Genomic DNA, 26,266 nt, shown 5'->3' with positions numbered 1-26,266 from the left:
GCATTCTAAGCAGAGGGGACCACAGATGCAAAGCCCTGAGAAGGATGAATGCTAGGCATGCCCAGAGACCCTGTAGGTCTGTCAAGCTGGAGCAGAGTGAGCATGTGGTAGAGGAAGGTCAGTGTGGTTAGCCACACTGAGGTCATGGAGTCTCAGGGAGTTAGCTAGTAGGGACTTTGCTTTTTTTTTTTTCTAAATAAGTTGTGTGACTGTATTACTGGGTAGTTATCTTATTTAAATATTTTTCACCATTCGCATTTAAATTTTCTCTTGTTCGGTACCTGTAAACACTATTCGTAGGCACCAGAAATTGGAAATTAGGTTCTTGACATCTGTGGGGTAAAAAAGATTCTGTTCTAGTGATTTCTAGGACTTACACTTTGTTATTGTTTGAAGCATTGTGTACTTAAATTGTTTCTTCTATCCATCCAGTTTATTGGAGCCTATTTTAATCTATGTATTTGAACATTATATATTTATTATCCACACTTCCCCACCTAATCTGATAGATTAATATAACTATTGATTAATATTTTCATGCTGACTGGTAGGCAGATTTTTGTCTCTTTTTTAAAAATATATTATTATTATTATTTTTTGTGATAAAACACTGTCTCAAAGACCTGAAACTGAAAGCCCTTGTCAGTCAGTCATGTGTTGCTGGAGATGCTATGGCACTGGAATGGAACACACCAGCTACAGCCAGGTTGTTGGAAAGATTTTGGGTTTTTATTGTAATTAGCATTTAAACCTATTTCATACTGGGTGCTGGTAGTAGGCAAAGTAATGTCCTCTGCTTAATCCCAGAGATGTCCATGCCTTTATCCTTTTTAAAAAATATTTAAAATTTTATTTGTTCTGATTAGTTGTACATGACAGTAGAATACATTTGTACTTTTTAATAGACCCTACATAAATAGAGTGTAATCTCTCATTTTTCTGATTATGCATATTGTAGGATCATATAGGTCATGCAGTCATACATGTACACGAAGTAATAATGTCTGTTTCACTCTTCTGTCATTCTTTCCCCCTTACCCCTTTTTCTCCCTTTACTCCCCTCTAGCTAATATGAAGTAACTCTATTCTTCCCTGTCCCCTGCACTCTTATTGTGAATTAGCTTCCACATATCAGAGAAAACATCAACCTTTGGATTTTTGGGTTTGGCATATTTCACTTAGCTTGATATTCTCTAACTCTATCTATTTACCAGCACATGCCAGAATTTCATTCTTCTTTAAAGCTGAGTAATATTCCATCACATATTTATATCACATTTTCTTTATCCATTCATCTGTTGATGGATATCTAGGTTAGTTCCAAAGTTTAGCTATTGTGAATTGAGCTGCTATAAACAAACATTGATGTGACTGTGTCACTGTGGTATATTGATTTTAAGTCCTCTGGGTATATATATCCTCAGAGTGGGATAACTAGGTCAAATTGTGGTTCCATTCCAGGTTTTCTGAGGACTCTGCATCCTGCTTTCCATAATGGTTTCACCAATTTGCATTCCCACCAGCAATGTATGAGTGTACCTTTTCCCCCACATCCTCGCCAACATTTATTGTTACTTGTATTCTTGATAATTGCCATTCAATTGGAGTGAGATGAAATCTTTATTTTGTTTTGCATTTCTCTAATTACTAGAGATGTTGAACATTTTTTCATATATTTGTTGATTGATTATCTTCTTCTGTGAAGTGTCTGTTCATTTCCTTAGCCCATTTATTGATTGGGTTATTTGTTTTTTGGTCTTAAGTTTATCCTTGAAGCCTGTGAGTAACATACCTGCTGTCTAAAGTGATTACAAAGGTGTGCTTAAAGCTAAAGACTTTATGATGGAAAGATAGCCCTCCATTATCCCAGAGTGACAGTCTCAGTACATGAGTCCTTAAAGGTAGTCAAGGAAAGCAGAATAGGTAGAGATGAGACATGCATTATTCAAAGCTGTTGGTAGCTTTGAAGATGGAAGAAGAGATATATGATCAGAAAAATATGGTGACCTGTAGAATCTGGGAAGTGCCAGCAAGAAAATGGAAACCTGAGCCCTACAACTATTAGGACTGAATCTTCCTGACAACCCAAATGAGCAGGAAATGAAGTCACACCTTCCAACACAGATTTTGACTCTATGAGACCAGTGTCAGACTTCTAATCTCTAGAACTATATGGTAACTAATTTGTGCTGTTTTCAATGGCTGTTTGGGGACTGGGGGTATAGCTCAGTTGGTAGAGTGCTTGCCTCACAAGCATAAGGCCTGGGTTCAATACCCAGCACTGCAAAATAAATAAATAAATAAATAAATAAATGAATAAATAAGTGACTGTGAAGATTTGTTTAATGGCAACAATATATATATAAAACTAATACAGGGATGAAATGTATTCAGCTTTTTAAGCAGAAACTTCAGCAGGTTAGATTTGTTAAGTACAGAATTTTGAGTGGTTCATTCATTTCAACTAACATTTGTTGACTTCTGTGAATCATGGTAAGTTCTTATTGGAAGAGAAGACCATCTATACCAAACTCATGGTCTACAATCAGTTCATAAATGTTCAGTTTATTTTATATTTTTAAACTTATGGAAAAGTATAAGCATATAAATTACAGAAAGAATAATGAAACTTCATATGCTTATCCCTCAGCTTCAATAATTATCAACTTAGGACACTCCTGTTTCTACAACCACCCTTTCCCCAGCTCTTGAATTATTTTAAAGAAAATATGAGGCACATCATTTCCGAGCAATTCTATGTGACGTTTTGCTGTTGCAGTTATTAACTCATGTTCCCCAGTGACCCGCTCCAAAAAAATACTGTTCTTGTTTTTATCATCTTTATAATAAGGTATATTCTTTCATACATTATGAAATTCACTTGCAATTTTTAGCTCCATTTTTTTTTTGTTAACTTTTGTCTAGGATTTCTTTGATGTGAGTTTGAAAAATCATGTAAATAGTTCAGTTTGCAAAACTCTTGCAATGCTGATTTTGCATTTACAAGCCAAATTTGGTGAGTAAGTAAAATCACAAGTATATTGGAATCTGTGAATAATGAGCATTGACTATATACATAATGATTTTCTATTTTCTTCAATTTAGGTTGATGATATTATCATGTGAGTTCTAAATCTAGACACCTTAGTCTTTCTTGATTGGTCTTAGTTTCTCTCCCACTTTAAGAAACGAATCTGTTACGGAGTGGTACTAGTTTTATTTTCTTAAATGTCGTTCATGTCTGATTGCTCTTTTCCATTCTCATAGTCAAGATTGTCTTAATGCCCCAACCAGATGACTTATTGCTCTCTCCTTCTGCATTCTGGATTAGTTTAAGGATTTTCCCACTTTAATGTGTTCCTTCTCCTCTTACGTTTCTCTTCATCCCATAGTCCCTGGTCTTGGACCCGTTAGGCACAAGATGAGTTAATCACATTCTTCAGCACTATTGTCATATCGACCTGTGTGAAGCATCTCTTTCCTTCTATTTAATATCCATTCACTCATTTCCTTTTATTTCTGTTCCCTACTCCTTTTCTTTCTCATGAACAGCCGCTCTCTTGTGTTTAATGCAAATACTTTTATTTTTATAATAATTACACATTTATTTGTACAAATTAATGGAATTTACTGTGATATTTTTATACATGCATATATTATTGATCATGCTTATCCGCCCTTCTTCTACCCTTTCCCCCATCTTTCCTCTTGTTGCCCTCCCCACTGGGCCCCCTTCCAGTTTCTTAATAGTCCTTCCTACATTCAGATCATCTTTCCCTTTTTAATTCCCTTCAGTTTCTACACATGAGAGAAAATATTCAATAGTTGTCTTTCTGTGTATTGCTTATTTTGCTCAAAATGATGTCCTCTAATTCCATCCACGCAAAAATCAGGATTTTGTTCTTTTTTTAAATTTATTTTTATTGTAAACAAATGAGATACATGTTGTTTCTGTTTGTACATGGACTAAAGGCATACCATTTGTGTAATCATACATTTACATAGGGTAATGCTGTTTGATTCATTCTGTTATTTTTTTCCTTTCCCCCCACCCCTCTTTTCCCTCTATACAGTCCCTCCTTCCTCCATTCTTGTCCCCTCCCACCCCCATTATGTGTCATCATCTGCTTATCAGCGGGATAGGATTTTGTTCTTTATGGCTGAATTATGTACATGCCATATTTTCTATATTCATTCATCTATTGTCAGGTACCTGAGCTGATTTCACATCTTGGCTATTGTGAGTAGTACTACAGGATTCCTTGGGATGTGTTCTCAGGAGTGTGATGGCTGGGTCATGTTGTAGTTCTGTTTTTCATAATGGCTGTACTGATTCACATTTCTACCAACAGTATATGAGGGTTCCAGCATTTGTTATTTGTTTATTTTTTATAAAAAATAATTCTGACTAGGGTAAGATAGAATCTAGTTGTAGTTTTGATCTGCATTTCCCGATGGCTAAATATATTGAGCATTTTTTCATCTATTTATTGACCATTTGTTGTCATTTTCATCCTCCTTTTCCTTTTCCTGACCCTTCTTCGTTTTTTGGTACTGGGGATTGAACCCAGGGATGCTTTAAAACTGAGTTACACCCCCAGTTTGGTTTTTTTGGTTTTTATTTTGAGACAGATCCTCCCTAAGTTGCTGAGGGTGTCATTATGAGGCTGGCGTCAAACTTAGAATCCTCCTACCTCAGCCTTCCCCATCACTGGGAATTACAGGCATGCATCACTGAGCCTGATTTATGTTTCTTTTGAGAATTACCTGTTCAGATCATTTCCCCATTTTTTGATTAGATTACTTGTTCTTTTATTAAGTTTTTTTCTTTTTTTTATTATTTAAACAAATGGGATACATGTTGTTTCTCTATTTGTACATGGAGTCAAGGCATACCATTTGTGTAATCATAAATTTACATAGGGCAATGTTGTTTGATTCATTCTGTTATATTTTTCCCTTCCCCCCCCACCGCTCCCACCCCTTTTTTCCCTCTATACAGTCCTTCCTTCCTCCATTCTTACCACCCTCCTTATCCCTAACCCTAAACCTTACCCTAACCCTAACGCTAACTCCTTCTACCCCCCATTATATGTCCTCATCTGCTTATCAGCGAGATCATTCGTTCTTTAGTTTTTTGAGATTGGCTTCTCTCACTTAGCATGATATTCTCCAATTTCATCCATTTGCCTGCAAATGCCATAATTTTATCATTCTTCATGGTGGAGTAATATTCCATTGTGTGTGTGTGTGTGTGTGTGTGTGTATATATATATGTATATATATATGCCACAGTTTCTTTATCCATTCATCAACTGAAGGGCATCTAGGTTGGTTCCACAATCGGGCTATGGTGAATTGAGTAGCTATGAACATTGATGTGGCTGTATCTCTGTAGTATGCTGATTTTAAGTCCAAGGATATAGGCCAAGGAGTGGGATAGCTGGGTCAAATGGTGGTTCCATTCTAAGCTTTCTGAGGAATCTCCATACTGCTTTCCAGAGTGGCTGCACTAATTTGCAACCCCACCAGCAATGTATGAGTGTACCTTTGTCCCCACATCCTCGCCAACACCTGTTGTTGCTTGTGTTCTTGATGATTGCCATTCTAATTGGGGTGAGATGAAATCTTAGGGTAGTTTTGATTTGCATTTCTCTTATTACTAGAGATGTTGAACATTTTTTCATATATCTGTTGATTGCTTGTACATCTTCTTCTGTGAAATGTCCGTTTCCTTAGCCCATTTGTTAATTGGATTATTTGTATTCTTGGTGTAGAGTTTTTTGAGTTCTTTATAGATTCTGGAGATTAGCGCTCTATCTGAAGTATGATTGGCAAAGATTTTCTCCCACTCTGTAAGCTCTCTCTTCACATTACTGATAGTTTCCTTTCCTGAGAGAAAGCTTTTTAGTTTGAATCTATCCCAGTGGTTGATTCTAGCTTTTATTTCTTGTGCTATGGGAGTCCTGTTAAGGAAGTCTGATCCTAAGCCAACAAGTTGAAGGTTTGGACCTACTTTTTCTTCTATAAGATGCAGGGTCTCTGGTCTGATTCTGAGGTCCTTGATCCATTTTGAGTTGAGTTTTGTGCAGGGTGAGAGATAGGGATTTAGTTTCATTCTGTTGCATATGGATTTCCAGTTTTCCCAGCACCATTTGTTGAAGAGGCTATCTTTTCTGCATTGCATATTTTTGGCACCTTTGTGTAGTATGAGAAAATTGTATTTATTTGGGTTTGTGTCCATGTCCTCTGTTCTGTACCATTGATCTACCTGTCTATTTTGGTACCAATACCATGCCGTTTTTGTTACTATTGCTTTGTAATAGAGTTGAAGATCTGGTATTGCGATACCCCCTGTGAGTTCTTTATATTGTCTGGATATTATGCTCTGTCAGATGAATAGCTGCCAAGAGATTTTCTCCCATTTCTGTAGACTTGTCTCTTCACTCTTTCCTTTGCTATGCAGAAGCTTTTCAACTTGATGTAGTTGTGTTTGTCTGTTCTTCCTTTTGTTTCCTGTGCTTTTCTAGTCCTAGCCAGAAAATTGTTGCTTGTGCCATTATCTTGAAGTGTTTCCCTCTAGCAGTTTCAGGTCTTACTTTATTTTATTTATTTGTTTCTGTATGTGGTGCTGAGGATCAAACCTAGTGACTCACACATGCTAGGCCAATGCTTTACCACTGAGCCACAACCCCAGTCCCTTCAAGCCATTTTGAGTTGAATATTTTACAGGTGATAAATAGGGGTCTCATTTTAATCTTCTACATGTGATATCTAGTTTTTCTGTCACCATTTGTTGAAGAGAGTATACTTTTTCCAATGTATGTTTTTTGGCACTTTTGTTGAAAATCAGTTGGCTAAAGATATGTGGTTTTATTTCTGGGTCCTCTATTCAGTTCCACTGGTATGTGTGTTTTTATGCTGAATGCTTTGTTATGTGGCCCTGTAGTTTGTCTTGAACTTAGGTATTGTGATGTCTCCCGCTTTGCTTCCTCCACACCCCACAGGATTGCTTTGGTTACCTGGGATCTTTTTGATTTCCATATGAATTTTAGGATTTGTTTTATTTTGTGAAGAGTGATAGAGATTCCATTGAATCTGTAAATTGCTTTGAGTAGTGTGGCCATTTTAACAATATTAATTTTCCCAGTCCATGAACATGGGAGGTCTTTTCACCTTTTCTAATTTTTTTTTTTTTTTTTTTTTTTCGGTACTGGGGATTGAACTCAGGGCCTTGTGCTTGCAAGGCAAGCACTCTACCAGCTGAACTATCTCCCCAGCCCTCTTTTCACCTTTTAATGTACTCTTCAGTTTTATCTTTAGTGTTTTGTAATTTTCATGGTAAAGTATTTCACCTTGGTTGGGTTTATTTGTAGGTATTTTTTTTATCTATTTGTGTGTGTGTGTGTGTGTGTATGTGTCTGTGCGTGTGTGACTGTTGTGAGTGGGATTACACTCCTGATTTCTTTCTCAGTGAGTTCATTATTACTATATAGAAAAGCTACTGATTGTTGTGTGTTGATTTTGTGTCCTGTGACTTTATCAAATTTATTTATTTGTTCTAAGAGTCTTTTGGTGGAGTCTCTAGGATTTTTAGATGTAGAATCATATCTTTTGCAAGCAAGGTAATTTGAATTCTCTTTTCCTATTCATAAGCCTTTTATTTATTTATTTTTGCTTGCTTGCTCTGATTCAGATTTCTATTACTATATTTAATAAGAATGGTGAGAATGGACACCTTTTCCTGTACCTGATCTTAGAGGAAATGCTTTGAATTTTCCACTTTCATTATGATATTGGCTGTTTCTATCATATGTAGTCTTTATTATGTTGTAGAATGAAACTTCTGTAATTTATAATTTATTAGGGTTTTTATTTTGAAGAGATGTTGAATTTTATCAAATGTTTTTTTCTGCATCTCTTGAAGTGATCATGAATTTTTGCCTTTGACTCTATTTATGTGTTGTATTAAATTTGTTGATTTTCATATATCAGACTGTCCTTACATCCCTGGAATGGAATGAACCAACTTGATTGATCATGGTACCATGATCATGAGGCACAGTTTTTCTTTTTAATTGTGGTTGAAGATTGAAGCCAGGGGCATTTTACCATTGAACACATCCCCAGCCTTTTTACTTTTTTATTTTGAGACAGGGTCTCACTGAGTTGCCTCAGCTGGCCTCAAATTTGTACTCTTCCTTCCTCAGCCTTAGATTACTGGTGACACCTTGAATTACACATGTGTACCACTATGTCCAGTGCATACCATCTTTCTAACGTGCTTTAAAATTCTACTTGAAAGTATTTTGTTGAGGATTTTGCATATATGTTCATCAGGGATATGGTTCTATGCATTTCTTTTTTTTCTGGTTGGGTCCTTGTCAAGTTTTGGTAGCAAGGTGTTGCTGGCTTCATAGAATTAGTTTGGCATGTTTCCTTCCCCTCCTAGTTCATGGAATAGTTTGAGGTACACTGTTGGTTCTTCTTTAAAAGTTTGATAAAATTCAACAGTGAAGCCATCTTGTTCCTGGGATTTTCTTTGTCAGGAGACTTTATATTGCTGATTCAGTTCATTATTTGTTAATGGTTCTTTTGTGTGTTTTTTTTTCTTCTTCATATCCTCTTGCTTGAATTGTGGGTGGGTGTGTGTGTGTGTGTGTGTGTGTGTGTGTGTGTGTGTGTGTGTGTTTTGTTTTTGTTTTTTTCTGGTGGTACCAGGAATTGAACCCAGTGCTTAACTACTGAGCTACATCCCCAGCCTTGTTTTTTATTTCTTAGATAAGAGTTTCACTAAGTTGCCTAGGGCCTTGCTAAATTCCTGATGCCGACTTAGGACTCACAATCCTCCTGCCTCAGGCTCCTGAGCTGCTGGAATTATAGGTGTGTGCCACCGTGTCCACTTGCTTTAATTTGATAAGTCATTTCTGTCCATAAATTTATCCTTTGCTTCTAGATTTTCCCATTTATTGGCATATAGTTTTTCAAAATATTTCTTTAATGTTCCTTTGAATTTCTGTGGTCTCAGTTGTAATGTCTCCTTTTCAACTATAATTTTATTTATTTGGGTCTTCTCTTTCTCTTGGTTAGTTTAGCTACAGGTTGGTCCATTTTGTTTGCCTTTTCAAATGTTCAACTTTTTATTTAATTGATTCTTTGTGTTGTATCTCATTTATTTCAACTCTGATCTTTATTATTCTTTCCTTCTGATTTTGGGTTTGTTTCTTTTTTTCTAAGACCTTGAGAGATATAATTGGGTTCTTTGAGATCTGTTTTTGTGATGTAGGCAGTAATTGCTATAACATTCCCTCTTAGTATTGCTTTTGCTATATCCCACAAGTTTTTGTATATTGTGTTTTTGTTTTTGTTTGATTCAAGGAATTTTTAAATTTTCCATCTGATCTTGTCTGTTCAGAAGTTTGTTCAGAAGTGTGTTGTTGAGTTTCTGTCATTTCTGCAGTATCTCTTGGCGTTGATTTATAGTTTCATTGTGCTGTTATCAGAGAAGATGCAGGGCATCATTTGGATTTAAAAAAATTTACTAAGACTTGTAATATGTGGTCTATTATAGAAAAAGTTCCATGTGCTGATGAAAAGAATATGTATTCTGCAGCTGTTGGATGAGATATACTGTAAGCTTATGTTAAGTCCATTTTATCTGCAGTTTAATTTAACTCTTTGTTGATTTTTTGTTTGTTTGGATGGTGTATCTATTGGTGAGAGTGGGCCATGGATGTCACTATTATTGTATGGTGTCTCCTCTTTCCCTTTATGTCTAGTAGTGCTTATATAATTGGGTATATAAATTTATAATTGTTATATCTTCTTGATGATAAATTTATATGCTCAGCATATAAATTTATAATTGTTATATCTTCTTAATGAATTGTTGCCTGGGTCAACATATAGTAACTTACTTTATCTCTCCTGATTTTTTTCTAAGTCAGATCTTTTTATAGCTATCCCTGCATACTTTTGGATTCCATTTGCTTGGAGTACCATTTTCCATCCTTTCAGTTTGTGTATGTCTTTGCAGGTGAGATTTCATATTAGCCCTATTTTTTTTTTTCCATTTTGTGTATTTCTGTGTTGAGATTTGCATCTTTTGGGATGGATAGCTCTTCTGCTTTATATAAAGGCCTTCTTCATATGCGGCTTTCTCCTGCATTCTTCTTTTGTGAAATTCCCTTTACATTTTGTTGCAATGAGTATTCCTTTTGTGCTTATTCACATGTAATAAACATCCTCAACATACTTCCTTCTCTTTATTTTTCTAAGTTATGCACGTCTCTTACATTATGTTGCTGAATCTATTTAAGAAAGTGCCCAATAAATTTTAGTCAAAACCAGAGCAATAAAGAGCCTTCTATCTTTTTAATCTATTGAATACCTATTAGGTACTAGAATTAAGAATAACAGCAATAACAAAAATGAAAACTAGAACCTCCTGTTCTAGTAAGAAAGACTTGACTGCAAAGAACTGCCCCCTTGTACTACATCAGGTCTTAATTTAATGTCATTTTTTAAGATAAACTTTCTTTTAATATCAAAGTTAAAAATCATTTCCCTATAATCCTTGTTATTACTTGCTCTTTTTTTCTTAATGTCCCTTTTGGGACTAAGTATTTGATTTCTGTCTTCTTCATTAAGTCATAAAATCCATAAATGTAGACTCCTTATCTATTTATCATTGAATTTGTCTTTAATATGTAATGTAATGCCTGGTTAGATGTTTTAGTCAACTGTGTGCCAGTGTGACTAAAAACCTGAGAAGAACAGTGTAGAGGAGGAAAAGTCTATTTTGGCTCATGGATTTAGAGTTTTAGTTCATGGTGAGCTGACTACATAGTTCTGTGCTCAAGGTGAAGCAGAACATCATGGCAGAAGTGCATGGCAGAGGAAAGCAGCTTAGAACATGACAAGCAAGAAGCAGAGAGAGAGTGCTCCATTCACCAAAGATAAAAACTGTAAATTTCAAAAGCACACCTCCACTGACCTCCCTCCTCTAGCCACATCCCACTGGTCTAGTTACCACCCAGTTAATCTATATCAGTGGATTAATCCACTGATTAAGTTACAGTTCTTAGAGTTCAACCATTTCACCTCTGAACATTCTTGCTTTGTCTCACACATAAGCTTTTGGGGGACACCTCATATCTAAATCATAACTAAGTATATAGTAAGAATAAGTTCTTCATACATATTTGTTGAATGATGTGTGAGCTGAAGGACAATGCGATAAACGGTTTGATAGAATTTGTATGTTCAGGCCTATGAATTCACACAGGTGGTTCCAATTAGAAGTTTTGGGGAGTGCACCTATAGCCTGGTATGGAATATAAAGTCATGTTAGTTCAGCATTCTGTCTATTGTGAACTTACTTACCCCCCACATCAAACCCTTTACTGTTTACTCAGATTTTCAGAATTCCTTGATCAAAGAGGATGATTCAAGGGTTAATACTTTTCCTGTTTTTTTTTCACTTGTGATTTTGTTTAGTCCAATTATGTGTGAAGGAGAACAATTTTGTGTTCTAAATACATGCTCTTTCCCTAGGGATTTTAGGCCTAGTATTTCTTAATAGTTGCAGTTTATAGTTTAAACAAAATAAAACCATTTATTTCAGGGTCTTTGTTATTTCTACAAGATGCTGAGTTGTAAAGCACTGAAGTTGTTGCTTTATTTTTGATTCAGTGACTGAATACATTTGCAGGTCGTCACCTGTGAATTTGTATGTTCAGGCCTATGAATAGACTCTGATAGAGTATTTGTTAACTCAGGATTTGGCTTTAAACTTTGACCCAACCGAAAAGCCTAGTCATTTGACATAGAGTATGGACTCTGGACAAGCTTAGGCAATACAAATGAATGATTACCTGATGTAAAATCTTATCTGAGACCCAGATCATCATTAGAGAATCATAACATGACATGAAACATCTGGAAACATCAGTTCCAGAAATCAGATTAAGTACAAGAATTGCTTTCTTGCTTTTTGCAACGGGTTTGCTGCCAGAACATAGGTGTCATGAAAATCACCACTAAATCAAAGTCAAAATGGGAAAGGAAAAGACTCATATCAACATCGTTGTCATCGGACACGTAGATTCCGGCAAGTCTACCGCTACTGGTCATCTAATTTACAAATGTGGTGGGATCGACAAAAGAACCATTGAAAAATTTGAGAAGGAAGCTGCTGAGATGGGAAAGGGCTTCTTCAGTTATGCCTGGAAGCTGAGTGTGAAAGTGAGTGTGAGCGTGGTATCACCATTGACATCTCCCTGTGGACGTTTGAGACCAGCAAGTATTATGTGACTATCATTGATGCCCCAGGACACAGAGACGTTATCAAAAACATGATTACAGGCACATCTCAGGCTAACTGTGCTGTCCTGATTATTGCTGCTGGTGTTGGTGAATTTGAAGCTGGTATCTCCAAGACTGGGCAAACTTGTGAGCATACCCTTCTGGCTTACACACTGGGTGTGAAACAACTAATTGTTGGTGTTAACAAAATGGATTCCACTGAACCACCCTACAGTCAGAAGAGATACAAGGAAATCGTTAAGGAAGTCAGTACCTACATTAAGAAAATTGGCTATAACCCTGCATTTGTGCCAATTTCTGGTTGGAATGGTGACAACATATTGGAGCCAAGTGCTAATATGCCTTGGTTCAAGGGATGGAAAGTCACCTGTAAAGATGGCGGCAGTGCCAGTGGAGCCACACTGCTTGAAGCTTTAGATTGCATCCTGCCACCAGCTCGTCCAACTGACAAGCCTTCGCGTCTGCCCCTCCAGGATGTCTACAGAATTGGTGGTATTGGTACTGTCCCTGTGGGCTGAGTGGAGACTGGATTTCTCAAGCCTGGCATGGTGGTCACCTTTGCCCCAGTCAACGTCACAACTGAAGTAAAGTCTGTTGAAATGCACCCTGAAGCTCTGAGTGAAGCTCTTCCTGGAGCAATGTGGGCTTCAATGTCAAGAACATGTCTGTCAAAGATGATTGTTGTGGCAATGTTGCTGCTGACAGCAAAAACGACCCACCAATGGAAGCAGCTGATTTCACTGCTCAGGTGATTATCCTGAACCATCCAGGCCAAATCAGTGCTGGCTATGCCCCTGTACTGGATTGTCACACAGCTCACATTGCTTGCAAGTTTGCTGAGCTGAAAGAAAAGATTGATCACCATTCTGGTAGGAAGCTGGAAGCTGGTCCTAAATTCTTGAAGTCTGGTGATGCTGCCATCGTTGATATGGTTCCAGGAAAGCCTGAGTTTCTCTGACTCTCCTCCTCTGGTCATTTTTCTGTTTGTGACGTGAGGCAGACAGTTGCTGTGGGTATCATCAAAGCAGTGGATGAGAAGGCTGCTGGAGCTGGCAAGGTCACCAAGTCTGCCTGGAAAGCTCAGAAGGCTAAACAAGTATTACCCCTAACACCTGCCACCCCAGTCTTAATCAGTGGTGGAAGAAAGATCTCAGAACTGGTTGTCTCAATTGGCCATTTAAGTTTAATAGTAAAAGACTGGTCAACGATAACAGTGCATCATAAAACTTTCAGAAGGAAAGGAGAATGTTTTGTGGACCGTTTGTGTGTGTGTGTGTGGCAGTTTTAAGTTATTAGTTTTTAAAATCAGTACTTCTTAATGGAAACAAATTGACTAAAAATCTGTCACAGAATTTTGAGACCCATTAAAACAAAAGTTTAATGAGAGAGAGAAAAAAAGAATTGCTTTCTTAAAAACATATTTTTTTAGTTGTAGATGGACACAATATTTTTATTTTTTATTTATTTTTATGTGGTGCTGAGGATTGAATCCAGTGCCTCATTCGTGGTAGGCAAGCACTCTGCCACTTAGCCACAGCCCCAACCCCAAGAATTGCTTTTTATATGGTTAATTTTTATATCAGTAATTATGAAAGTTTTAGGAGAGGAAACCAAAGTACTTTAAAAATAAAATTTCTGAGTAGAACCAAGATTTATTCATTACAAAATAGGGTCAGCTGCAGGGGCTTCTTTTTTTCTGTATACTTTTTTTTTTTTTTTAAAGTCCTATACCCCAGACCTGCACACTTTTTTTTTTGTTTTGTTTTTGCAGTCTTTTATTCTACTTTCTTTCTTTTTCTTTTTCCAGAATGCATTTTGATTCATTGTACACAAATGGGGTACAACTTTTTATTTCTATGGTTGTACACACTGTAGATTCACACCATTTGTGTGATCATACATGTACATAGGGTAATGATGTTTGTCTCATTCCACCATCTTTTCTTCCCCCACCCCTTCCCCTCTCATCATTTCCCTCTACACACTCCAGTGCTCCTCCATTCTTCCCTTACCCCTCTAGACCTCCCATCCCCACCACCCCTGTCATACGTGATCATCCACTTATGAGGCAGAACATATTCTTTGAATTTTTGGGATTGGCTTATTTCACTTAGCATGATATTTTCCATCTCCATCCATTTATCTGCAAATGACATAATTTTATTATTCTTTTTGGTTAAATAATATTCCATTGTGTATATATACCACAGTTTTCATCCATTCATCTGTTGAAGGGCATCTAGGTTGGTTCCACAAACTAGCTATTGTGACTTGAGCTGCTATAAACATTGATCTGGCTGCATCACGGTAGTATACTGATTTTAAGACCTCTGGGTATAAACCGAGGAATGGGATAGCTGGGTCAAATGGTGGGCCCTGTTTTCTGAGGAATCTCCACACTGCTTTCCAGAGTGACTGTACCAGTTTGCAACACCATGAGCAATGTATGAGTGTGCCTTTTTCCCCCACATAGAAGACACAGAGACAAACCCACACAGATACAGTTATCTCATACTAGACAAAGGTGCCAAAAATATACAATGGAAAAAAGATAGCCTCTTCAACAAATGGTGTTGGGAAAACTGAAAATCCATATGCAATAAAATGAAATTAAACCCCTGTCTCTCACCCTGCACCAAACTCAACTCTCACAAAGTGAATCAAGGCCCTAAGAATTAGACCAGTATCCTGCACTAAACAGAAGAATAAGTAGGGCCAAATCTTCATCATGTTGGCTTAGGTCCAGACTTCCTTAACAAGACTCCTAGAGCATAAGAAGTGAAAGCAGGAATCAATAAATGGGATGGATTCAAACTAACAAACTTTTTCTCACCAAAGGAAATAATCATGTGAAAAGAGTGTACAGAGTGGGAGAAAATCTTTACCACATGTACTTCAGATAGAGTAATAATCTCCAAACTTTATAAAGAATTTAAAAAACTTTACATCAAAAATAAAAATAACCCAATCAATAAATGGGCTAAGGAACTGGACAGACACTTCACTGAAGATATATAAGCAATCAACAGATATATGAAAAAGTGTTCAACATCTCTAGTAATTAGAAAAATGCAAATCAAAACTACCCTAAGATTTCATCTCACTCCAATTAGAATGGCTGTTATCAAGAACACAAGCAACAATAGATGTTGGCAAGGATGTGGGGAAAAACACTTTGTTTTTTAAACATATTTCTATCATTGATAACTCCTTAAAGTATCTGGTAGAGTTTAACCTTGTCTAACTCTAGAGTCAAGTTGTCCCTAAATTATTTAATGAGGCTTCATTTAAGTAGGTGTTAAGTACTTTTATTTTCACTTTGCATTTCAAATTTATAAAAGTATTTTGTTATTCTTTTGAAGCTGCCACTCTTCTTGCTGTGCTGTTGAGATTTCTGCTTTCCTGGTCCCTGTGATGATTCTGTTTAAACTTTTATAGTAACTCAAGATTTCTTGATATGTTTTTCTTGTTTGGTCTCCCTACTCAGCTGAAACTTTGCTTTTTACTGATCTAAGATTTGTTTCTAAAATTGGTTAATGATCTTGAGAGGACAGGATAGTCCTTCCTAAAAGAAATATGCTTAATAAAACAGGAATGTTGTATTTACTGCTAATATTTTTCTAAACATGCAAAGTTGATCTTGAGAAAGCACACACTAGAGTTGAAAGATCTTGTACTACGGTTATGAGTGTAAAGAGATTATGAATCTTAAATACATTGTTTTCTTCCCTGCACTGTGATTTCTCTTCCATTTTACAATCTATGCTATTACTAAACAGCATAAATGTAGGGGTTTAGAGACGATCTTCAGAGTAGGACACTGCTGATCACTGTGTTTATGATAGACATGTACTTCAGTATGAGGTGGGAACTAGAAATTGGGAAAGTAGTGGAATACCGGAGTAAAAGAACTCATGCTTGGGAAAGGATTTCATATTTCTGCTTGACTTAATTTTTATGTTAAATATGTAAGTTTTTTAATATCATGAGTTTTAAAATATACAACTTATTTAGAAAAGAGTAATACATTAATCTTCCAAAATGATCATTACTGTTTTTTCCCCATTTTTCCAGAGACATTACATATGAAATATCAGTGGAAGCTATATCAACAATGGTTGTTTTCCTTTCCTGCCAACTCTTTCACAAAGAAATTTTGCGACAGAGCATAAGTCACAAATATTTGATGCAAGGTCCATGGTAGGTTTCTATTTTAAATTTGTCCTTCTTTTAACTGTATAATTTATATTTCTATTCTTATCCTTTTATCTGAGTGTTGTCCTTCATCTTCAACATGTTGCTTCTGGTTTTTCTATCATTGTTTCACATCCAGTGCACAAGTGTCCAAATTCAGTTTTGTGTCCAAACTACTCATCTTCCCTATCTTTCTTGTCCCCTAAATTCGTTGCCATCTCTAGTGGTTGCTTTATAGAATGGAAAATTTTGAAAGTGTCTTTCTTTTTCTTTTTCTCCTTCATTTTCTATATCTAAGCAGTCTTGCAGTCGTACTTGTTTGTTCAAATTGTTCTTGTATCTTCTCCTTCTCACTCATGTCCATCTCACTAAAGTTTTCCCTTGGTATCCACAGAGAATTGGTTCCAGGACCCCCCAACAAGGACACTCAAATCCTTGTGTGCTCTGGTTCCTTATATAAAATACATAAGCCTATGCACATACTTTAAATCATCTCCAGATGACTTATAATACCTACAATGCAAATTATAAATGATATAGTTTATCACTGAGGAAATAATGACAAGGGAAAATGTACATGTGTAATATAGATGCATATTTTTTCCTGAATATTTTCAATTGGTTGAATCAATAGATATTAGGGTTTTTATAGTACCATTATGGTATCAGATCCTTAAACCATAATATGTTGTTTTGCTTATTTTTGTTGTAAATTTTGACAGCAGTATTTTTAAAAATTCAATAGTACATTCAAGGATTTGTTAAGAAATTTAATATAGATTGCAGGAATTGGTTTATCACCAGTTGACTAATTAGATATATTGAAGTTTCATGCTTAAAAAGTGCAGTCTTTTATTACTGTCTTTAAATCCTCGCTCATCCTTGATGATTTTACATTACTAGGTTCCTTTTAGTGGCAGGTAAAAGGAACTAGATTATGCACTAAATTTATAATGTCTCACAATGTTATGTTAATTACAGATAAGAATAACTGACTCTCGGTTGTTTTAAAGACCAGTGTCTTCTGGTGTGGCAAGAGGCAAAGTCAGAAGTAAGCCTCAGCACTGATCTCAGCCCACCAGGGTCTTGACTATTATGTGACAGTGCAGATTTCTTTGAAGTAATACTAAGGACAGAGTTACTTCTATGTCATTTTTGTAGAATTAGGTGACTCCCATAAACATGTTTGATTTTTTTTTTTCTTTTTATATAGTCTTCCGTATACCAGCAAACTTGTGAAAACTTTATTATATAACTTTATCAGACAAGAAAAGCCACCTCCTCCAGGAGCCCATATTTACCCTCAGCAGTCAGATGGGGGAGGACTGCTTTATGGACTGGCATCAGGAGTAGCAAGTAAGTCCTACAAGATTTTTTTCAATTCTTTTATGTATTACATTTAGTGTAATTGGGCATAATAAATTCTGTTCTCTTGGCACCTTCAGCAGTTATGTTGGATCTGTGCAGTGGGATAAATGTGAAATAATGGAGGTAACTAAAATATTACTCCTTTCATTCTGTGCAGTGATTTATATTAAATATATGCAAATAATGAGTGTATTATTGACCAACAAAACTCCCATTTTTTCAAGAAGAATGTTTACACATAAATATGTGTATTTCATGAGTTCTGGCTATGTAGTAAACTGGCTATACAGTAAAAATAAAAGTAAGCCTTTTTAAATAACTTTAAAAATAAAATTTAAACTTCTTACTGCTTTTGTTATAAGAGACCTTTCTATTTTAGTCTTCATTGATTAGGATTTTGTATGACCAATTGAGTATAGTTTTCTATTACATTTAGTGCTTTGTTTTATTCAGTGACAAATTAGTACATTTAGTAGAATTTGTACTGAACTCTGAAGTGCTACAAATTTGAGTTTTGTCTGCTTGGGAACAAGTGTCATAGTTGAAGAAAGCCCCTTTTTCCTGCCACATGGGAAGTTCTCATTTCTGCTTCACAGGATTCAGACCTGAGGACATGAGAGGCACAGAGTACCTCTGGTCTTCCCCTTGGTTAGCATGGGGGGCCTGGGTCATGTGAGGTTGCACACACGGACCTTTTGCTTTATTCTGAAGAATAAATAAAAAGTAGAGTAATACTTCAGCAGTTGTCAGGTCTGCATGGTGTGCTTACTCTTACTAAGCCCCAGTATACTCTGTCTTTTGAGGGCAGGGTCCAGATGAAACTGGTTTCTATTGTGGAGTTATGGCCCTGGCATGCTCTCCACCCTCAGGCAGGTACATAAGTGTGATAGGAAAAGGCAGTACTGTGCAGTAACTTGTTAGATAATGAATATTGGTAACTTCTTGTTAAAAAGTGGTAAGCTTGCCAGGTATGGTGGTACATACCTGTATGTAATCCCTATGGCTTGGGAGGCTGAGGCAGGAGGATTGCAAGTTTGAGGACAGGCTCAGTAGCTTAGTGATACCCTAAGCAACTTATTGAGATCTTGTCTTAAAATAAGATGGACTGGGAAGAAATTAAAAAAGGGCTGGGAATGTAGCTTAGTGGTTAAAAACAAACAATGAAAGGAAACACAATCCCTCTGGGTATGTTTTGTTGATTTAAGAAACTGATTGGTGAACTAGACTTTCTAGATTTGTCTTCCTTTGATTTCTTTTAATATTGTGAACTTAAATACATGTGAGATCACTGATGCCCTCATCTTTAGGGTTGAGCAGCCTGCTTAGAATGCTGTACCTGCATTGGTTTCTCCAACCTACTCCTATCCAATGTCTGTCTGTGCTATTTTAGATGAAGAAGCTATGTATAGCTCATCCATGAGCTCAAAGACTTAAGCAACACAGGGATGACTTTTTGTGTCCCATAGGAAAGCTTAATTAATCTGTTAGTATTTTTAATTCTTTTTTTTTTTTTTTAATCATTGTTATATTTTAGATCTGAAATGTCCCCCAAAGACTCATGTGTGATAGCTTGGTTCCCAGCTGGTGCTTTGTGAGGTGGTAGACACTTTGGAATGTGGGGCCTAGTTGGAGGAAGTAGGTTACTGGGGGCTTGTCCTTGAAACATTTACTTTGTCCCTGGCCTCTTGCTCTTTTCTCGTTGCTTCCTGGCTGCCATGAGGTGAGTACTCCCCTTTGCAACATTCTCCCGCCATGGTGATGTACTTTACTCCATCATCACAGGCCTAAAAGTAACTGGGCCACCCATGGACTGATACCTCTAAAACCATGAGACAAGATAAAACTTCCCTTCTTTTTTATTTTTATTTTTATTTAAATTAAAATTTTTTTGTTCTCATTAGTTGTACATGACAGTAAAATGCATTTATACATTTTGATAGATCATACACAAATGAAGTATAAGCTCTCATTTTTCTGATTATACAAATTGTAGGATCACATCAGTCATACAGTCATATATGTAATATTTTCCTTCTTTTTAGTTGTTTATTTCACATGTTTTGTCACAGCATCAGAAAGCTAACACAGTCATTAAGCTGGCCTAAGTATTTAAAAGTATATAGTTTTTTGGGGGAGATACTAAAGTTCATTATCTGCTTTCTTCAAAGCAGTGGTAATACTTAATCAGTTTCTTTTTTAAAGTATACATGTATAGTTTTTGATTTTTTGTTCATTTATATGTTGTATTAGATGGATGCCCAGTATTGTATGTGGTGCCACTTGTATTACGGGTGGCAAAAAACATGAATTTAAAATTAGATCTGTTTCTAATTCGTTAACAGCTTATCATAAGGAGGTTGTTATATCATTAGCATATCATTCTAATTTTCCTAACTCTGTTTCCTTGCCTGTTGAGTGAGAAGATTGGTCGGGATAATGGTCTCTGAGATTATTTCTGAAATAACTTTCAAAGATTCTCTGGTATTTTTTTCCCCACTGTTTTAAAATTTAGTAGGGCTTTAAAATAAATTTATGGTTTTTAGCATGCTATAGTCACAAAGACATTTTGCATAGTTCTCTTCCTTCATCCTCATAAAACTATGTAAAAGCATAAATCAGGATGGAATAATTATGGATTCATTATTTTACAGTATATGAGTCAAAAGATCATAAAAAACAACAAAGGACATACTACTAAAAATGCAGCTGTGTAATGTCAACAAAACAAAATGTAAGAACTATCACAGTCATGTAATTTTGAATTCAGCTACCTTTCAGGAATATCAGTTACATTGACAAAACTAATGTCATGTATAATCACTTTTGATTTTTTAGTTGGTTAAGGAATTTTCTCTCATTAATATTAGTTGTATTATGGTTTAGATATGAGGTATCTCACAAACTCATGTGTAAGACAATGTAAGAATGTTCAGAGGTGAAATGATTAGATTATAAGAGCTGTAACTTAGCCCGTGGGTTAACCCACTAATAGGGATTAACTGGCTGGTAACTGTAGGCAGGTAGTGTATGACTGGAGGAAGGTGGGTCATTGGGGGTGTGTGCCTTTGGGATTTATATTTTGTTCTTGGTGAGCAGAGCTCTCTGTACATACTTCCTGATTATCATGTTCTGAGCTGCTTTCCTCCTCCACACCTTTCCACCATGATTTTCTGCCTCATCTTGGGCTAGAGCAATAGAGTCAACCCTCTATGGACTGAGACCTCTGAAACTATGAGCCCCAAATTAACTTTTCCTCCTCTAAAATTGTTCTTGTCAGGTCTTTCGGTCACAGTGATTAAAAAAAGCTGACTAAAACGTTGTAAAGTATATGATTTGGAAGTTTCTCATAGAAAAAAAAATTATTTAAAAGCCAAGTGAAAATTACAAACTCAATTGGATTATATTCATTTTTGTTGTGATTGAATTTTTCCTGAATATAGAAAGCATTTTATTTCATAGCAATGAATGCATTATATGCTTTATTTAAATTGTTCCTTTTGAAACAGAGTATCTTATTTCAAAAAAACGTCATAGTCTTGGATAGTGAAGTTTTGTCAGCATCAGCAGTGGGGAGAGGAGACACCTGGTGATGGAACATGAGTCCAGATGAGTAGCGAGCCACATACCTGGAGCCTCCCAAGCTGGGCAAGGCCTTCTGCAGTTTTTCTCACTTACTTTTACAGACATGTTTGTGATCATACTGCTGTTTGTTTCCCAGGCACTAGCAAACAGTCTACTACTTCTTGCTTTCTCACACTCTCTTTGCACATGCCTTTGCTTGGATTATTTTAGTAATCTTGCATGCTAGTTCCTCCTCCCACTGACTTGATTTTTCTGCCCATCCATTCCTTAAAGTCCATCTTGAGTACCACTTTCTCCACGAAGACTTCCTTTGTATTCCTCGTTAGATGTGATCTTTTTCTGTGGCACTTGCCACTTGGCTTTGATTATATTTACTTACATATGTGCCTTATTCTCCCTATATTGGCTCCATGTACAATAAATGAGAGCTAATGTTTATATAACTCTTCTGAGTTTATCTTTAAGCACTTACTTTATTCTCATAGCAACCTCATCTATATGGAATAGGCTGTTCTACTTTTTACAGTGTCATGACCACCTGAGTTCTGAACTACTTCTTAGCACTACAGTGTCCAGCAAAGCACCTTACACATATGAATTATTAGTAAATACTAGTATGTAATTGTACACTAAAAGCTAATACTTGTCTACACTTGAGAGATGTGACTGTTGTTGAGAGAGGAGTGTCTGTTGTTTACTGAATGCCTTCTGTTTGTTAGGCACTATCATAGCTACCTTACATACGTGATTTTATCCATTGTTTTCTTTTTTCACGTTTCAGTACATAAAATAAAGATGTACAGAAGTAGGGAGAATGGTGGAATGAACTCCCATTTACCTTCAACCTGACTTCTAGAATGATCAACATCTTACTGTTTTTTCATTTTTCTCCTTCTTTGTACAATAACAAACAAACAAACAAACTTTTATTTGGAAATAAGTTTATATATTTAGAAAGGTTTCAAAAATGAAATGTTAAAAAATCCTACATGTATCTTTATCAAGATTGCTTTACATTGGCATTTTATCCTCTTGCTTTGTCATTGTGTTCTGTTTCTACGTGTGCGTGCGTGCGTGCACACACACAGACACACACAGTATATATTTTTTTAACTGCTTGAGAGCAAGTTATCTGCTTTTTATTGCCTCATTCTTCAGTGTACTTGTAGTGTAGAAGGGAATGCCTCTTACACAACGGCAGCACACTTACCACTGCAGTATGTCTAACATCTCACTACCCTTAGAAACAGATGAGTTAGGGAATTTGCTTTTACCCCAGTAAAAATAAAGAAATAGAGTTTTTTTCTCTGTATTTAAAAATCTCCTTTATTAAGTTACAATTATTTGTATTGTACTTAGGTTGAATTTTTATGGTTGGGTTTTCCTCTAACTATCTTAGACTAAAGGCTCCCTGGCACAGCACAAGTCTTTCTTCTTTCTGTTGTCAGTACTGCAGTGTACAGGGAGTCCTGGGGAAGTGTGCAGTCAGTGTAATAAATATTGGAGGATTTATTAATTTTTTAAAAAATTACAACTAATAAGTTGTTTGTTGTTACTGAGAACAATGACACTTAACTCATATAGATTTCATTTTAAGGAAAAAAAATCCTTAAATCTGTCAATATCTCCACTGTTATTGTATCCCAGGAACCTCTCAGAGAGGTGCTTTTCCTTACCTCCATTCCTGGAAATCCTGGTGGATAAGGTTGGATTCTAGAGCCTTATAATCAGAATCAGAAGATTTGGGATGGAGTCACAGTTCAGCATGACCTTAGACAAGTTCTTCATCTTTTTAAATTGCATTACCTAATATATAATACTGATAGATATAAGACCAGTTTTATATGGGGTTATTATGAGGAACAAATGAGATATTGTATATGAAATCACTTGTAAAACTATACAATATATGTCCTCATGTAAATAACTTTTGTTATCTGTACTGCAGTTCTTATGCTTGTTTGTTAAAATAAAAATAATTAGAACAAATTTAGAGAAACATCTAGTGATCAGAAAAGCCAGACATATTTATTGCAGACTAAAAAATTTAGATCTTTGTATGTTTTTGGTTTGCTTAAACTTTTAAAGTTTATGTAAAAAATATTTTGAAAAACTGACTAAATTGAATATGCCTGCCATGTTTTTGCTTTTTCTCCAACTGGCTTTTCATTTTATGTGGTGCAAAATTTGGCCAATGACAGTTAGAAAGGAAAATTTGATTGTTAAATAGATATTTCCACAAGAGATTTCTCCTTGCTTCCTAAATGAGCTTGCCTTGACAACAATCACTATGGTACCATTTCTTATACAATAATTTATCTGATAGATTATTATATTTGCTTTTTGACATTTTGTTTATAAAACTAGCCAAAGATTTTAATAGAAAAGATTTGATGCTAGCCTGCTCTGTGTTTTAATAAGTATTTGAAATGTTCAACTAATCATAGATATCAACAGTATTGTTAATTTTAGTTATAGTCAATAAGATAATTGATAATTTTTTCTTTGATCTGTAGGCACATCACCCTACCCTGTTAAAAATGTTTTATAAATGGCCAGTGACCTTTATGTCTATTATTTGTTAATTTGCAGGATGTATGGTCAGCATGAGCTGCTACAATAAGATATCGTAGACTGGGCAGCCTGAACAACTGACATTTGTTTCTAACAGTTGTAGAAGCTTAAAAACCCAAGACTGGGATGCCAGCATATTTGGTTCTTGGTGTGGGCCCTTTCCCTGGTTTGCAGATAACCACCTTCTTATTGTATCCTCACATGGCAGACAGAAGATGCTTTGGCATCTCTTTCTCCTCTTGTAAGGGCTCTAAACTCATCATGTGAGCTCTACCATCATGACCTCATCTGAACCTAATTAATTCCCAAAGACCTTACCTCCAACACTATCACAATGAGAAAGCTTCAACATGGATATTGGAGGTGATGCAAAAATACATTCTGTAACCAGGTATACTACACAGTTTTTTTTTTTTTTTTATAATGAAATAACTGAAGCAAATTTCTTTATAAGGAAAAACAAGGTTTATTTTGGTTCATAGTTCTGGATGTTCAAAGTCCAGGATCTGGTGGGCTCTGTTGGTTTGCCTTTTGATGGTGTCCTTCTTGCTTGCCATGTCCTAAGGCATAAAGGAAAGCCCATAACTGTCTCTTCTGGTTTCTCACCCTCTTTCTATAAATGCACCAAAATTTAATCATGGGGGTTCCACCCTAATGACCTCATCTTCCTAATCATTCTACAAAGGTCCTATCTTTAAGCCCCATAGTTGGATTAATATTCTGTTCTCATAATACCATAAACACATAACTTTGGGGATTAACTTCCTATGTGAGTTTGGAGGTCAAACTATATTTAGATCATAGCACCAGGTATTAAGTAGGTTATGCTGGAATTCTTCTTCCTGTAATTCTCAACCTGTAAAGGCACTCATCTCTTGTACATTGGTAGCTAAGACACCATTTGGCTCCAGGAACTTACTTTACATCAATCACAACCCTGCTTAGTGGTGATGGTGAAGTATGTCATCCACAGTCCATTCTAACCATACTAACTTGTTTAAAATCATGCCAAAATATATGAGAAATCCAAGAAAAAAGCAATTCTAAGATTAAAATAAATTATATAGTGACTCTAGGGACCACTGTTTGTATTGTCCTTTGGAGAAGCAAGTTCTGGATTTTAATAATTTGATATTATGCAAAAGGTATAAGTATTGAACTCTGTATATAGGCATTAGGTCGAACTAGGATTGAATGCCAGTCCTGCCATTTATTATGTGTTCTTGGGCTATTAAACTCTCAATGATTTAAACTCCTCATGGTAAAAGAGGTCAATACAATAGTCCCTTCTTATTCACATTTTCACTTTCTATGATTTTAGTTACCTTCATGCATCCAGCTGTAGTCTGAAAATATCAAGTGGCAAATTCTAGGAATAAACAGTTCACAAATTTTAAATTGCATACTGCTTTGCAGAGTGTGATGAAATCTCACACTGTCCTGCTCTAGCCTGCTTGGGATGTGAGTCATCCCTTTGTCCAGTGTATCCATGCTGTATATGGTACCCATCCATTAGTTACTTGGTTATTGTCTTGGATTGACTGTCATAGTCCATGTGTTCAAGTAGCCCTTATTTTACTTAATTATTATCCCCAAGTGCAAGAAAAAGTGATGGTGTCAATTTGGATATACCAAACAGAAGCCATAAATTGCTTCCTTTGAGTGGAAATGTGAATGTTCTTCACTTAATAAGGAAAGAAAAAAAAATCAAATGCTAAGGTTGCTAAGATATGTGGTAAAAATGAACCTTCAGTCTGTGAAATTGTGAAGAAAGAAAAAAAATTCATGCCTGTTTTGCTCTTTACACCTTAAACTGAATAAGTTAAAGTTAACAGTGTGTGATAAGTGCTTAGGTTAGATGGAAAAGGCATTAAATTTGTGTAGGTATATATGGGGGGAAAACATTGAATATATAGGGTTCAGTATTATCCACAGGTTCTGGCATCCTCTGGGGGGTCTTTGAGCATGTCCTCTGTGAATTAGGATGGGTGGGCACTGTACCTTCCTCTGTAGGGTTGATGAGATCAGATGAGTAAACATGTGGAAAGAGCCTGGTATCTTCTAGGTACACAATAAATGACCATTAATAGTAATAGATACCACATAGTAACACTTAGAATATAACTTTGTTTTAAAAATGCTAAAATTGGGCTGGGTATATAGCTCAGTTGGTAGAGTGCTTGCCTTGCAAGTACAAGGCCCAGGGTTCAAATCCCCAGCA

At 36.0% G+C, this 26,266-nt stretch overlaps 1 protein-coding gene and 1 pseudogene across 4 annotated transcripts in view; both read left to right on the top strand.

The window, feature by feature from the left end:
- Nucleotides 1–26,266, top strand: part of DYM (dymeclin) — a 397,677-nt gene that overhangs the window by 121,896 nt on the left and 249,515 nt on the right. For all 3 annotated transcript variants that reach the window (XM_079108988.1, XM_079108986.1, XM_079108987.1), the window contains exons 7-8: nucleotides 16,402–16,527; nucleotides 17,735–17,877. In XM_079108988.1, the coding sequence (XP_078965114.1) occupies nucleotides 16,402–16,527; nucleotides 17,735–17,877 (269 nt within the window). The remainder of the gene's footprint in view (nucleotides 1–16,401; nucleotides 16,528–17,734; nucleotides 17,878–26,266) is intronic.
- Nucleotides 11,217–13,766, top strand: LOC306643064 (elongation factor 1-alpha 1-like; annotated as a pseudogene). The gene has a single exon. The product of its transcript is annotated as an elongation factor 1-alpha 1-like (transcript).

This window comes from Sciurus vulgaris, assembly GCF_902686455.1.
Source record: "Sciurus vulgaris genome assembly, chromosome: 13".
In the NCBI taxonomy this organism is placed as follows: domain Eukaryota; kingdom Metazoa; phylum Chordata; class Mammalia; order Rodentia; family Sciuridae; genus Sciurus; species Sciurus vulgaris.
Note: the sequence above shows the minus strand (reverse complement) of the source record. Positions and strands in the feature narration are given on the sequence as shown.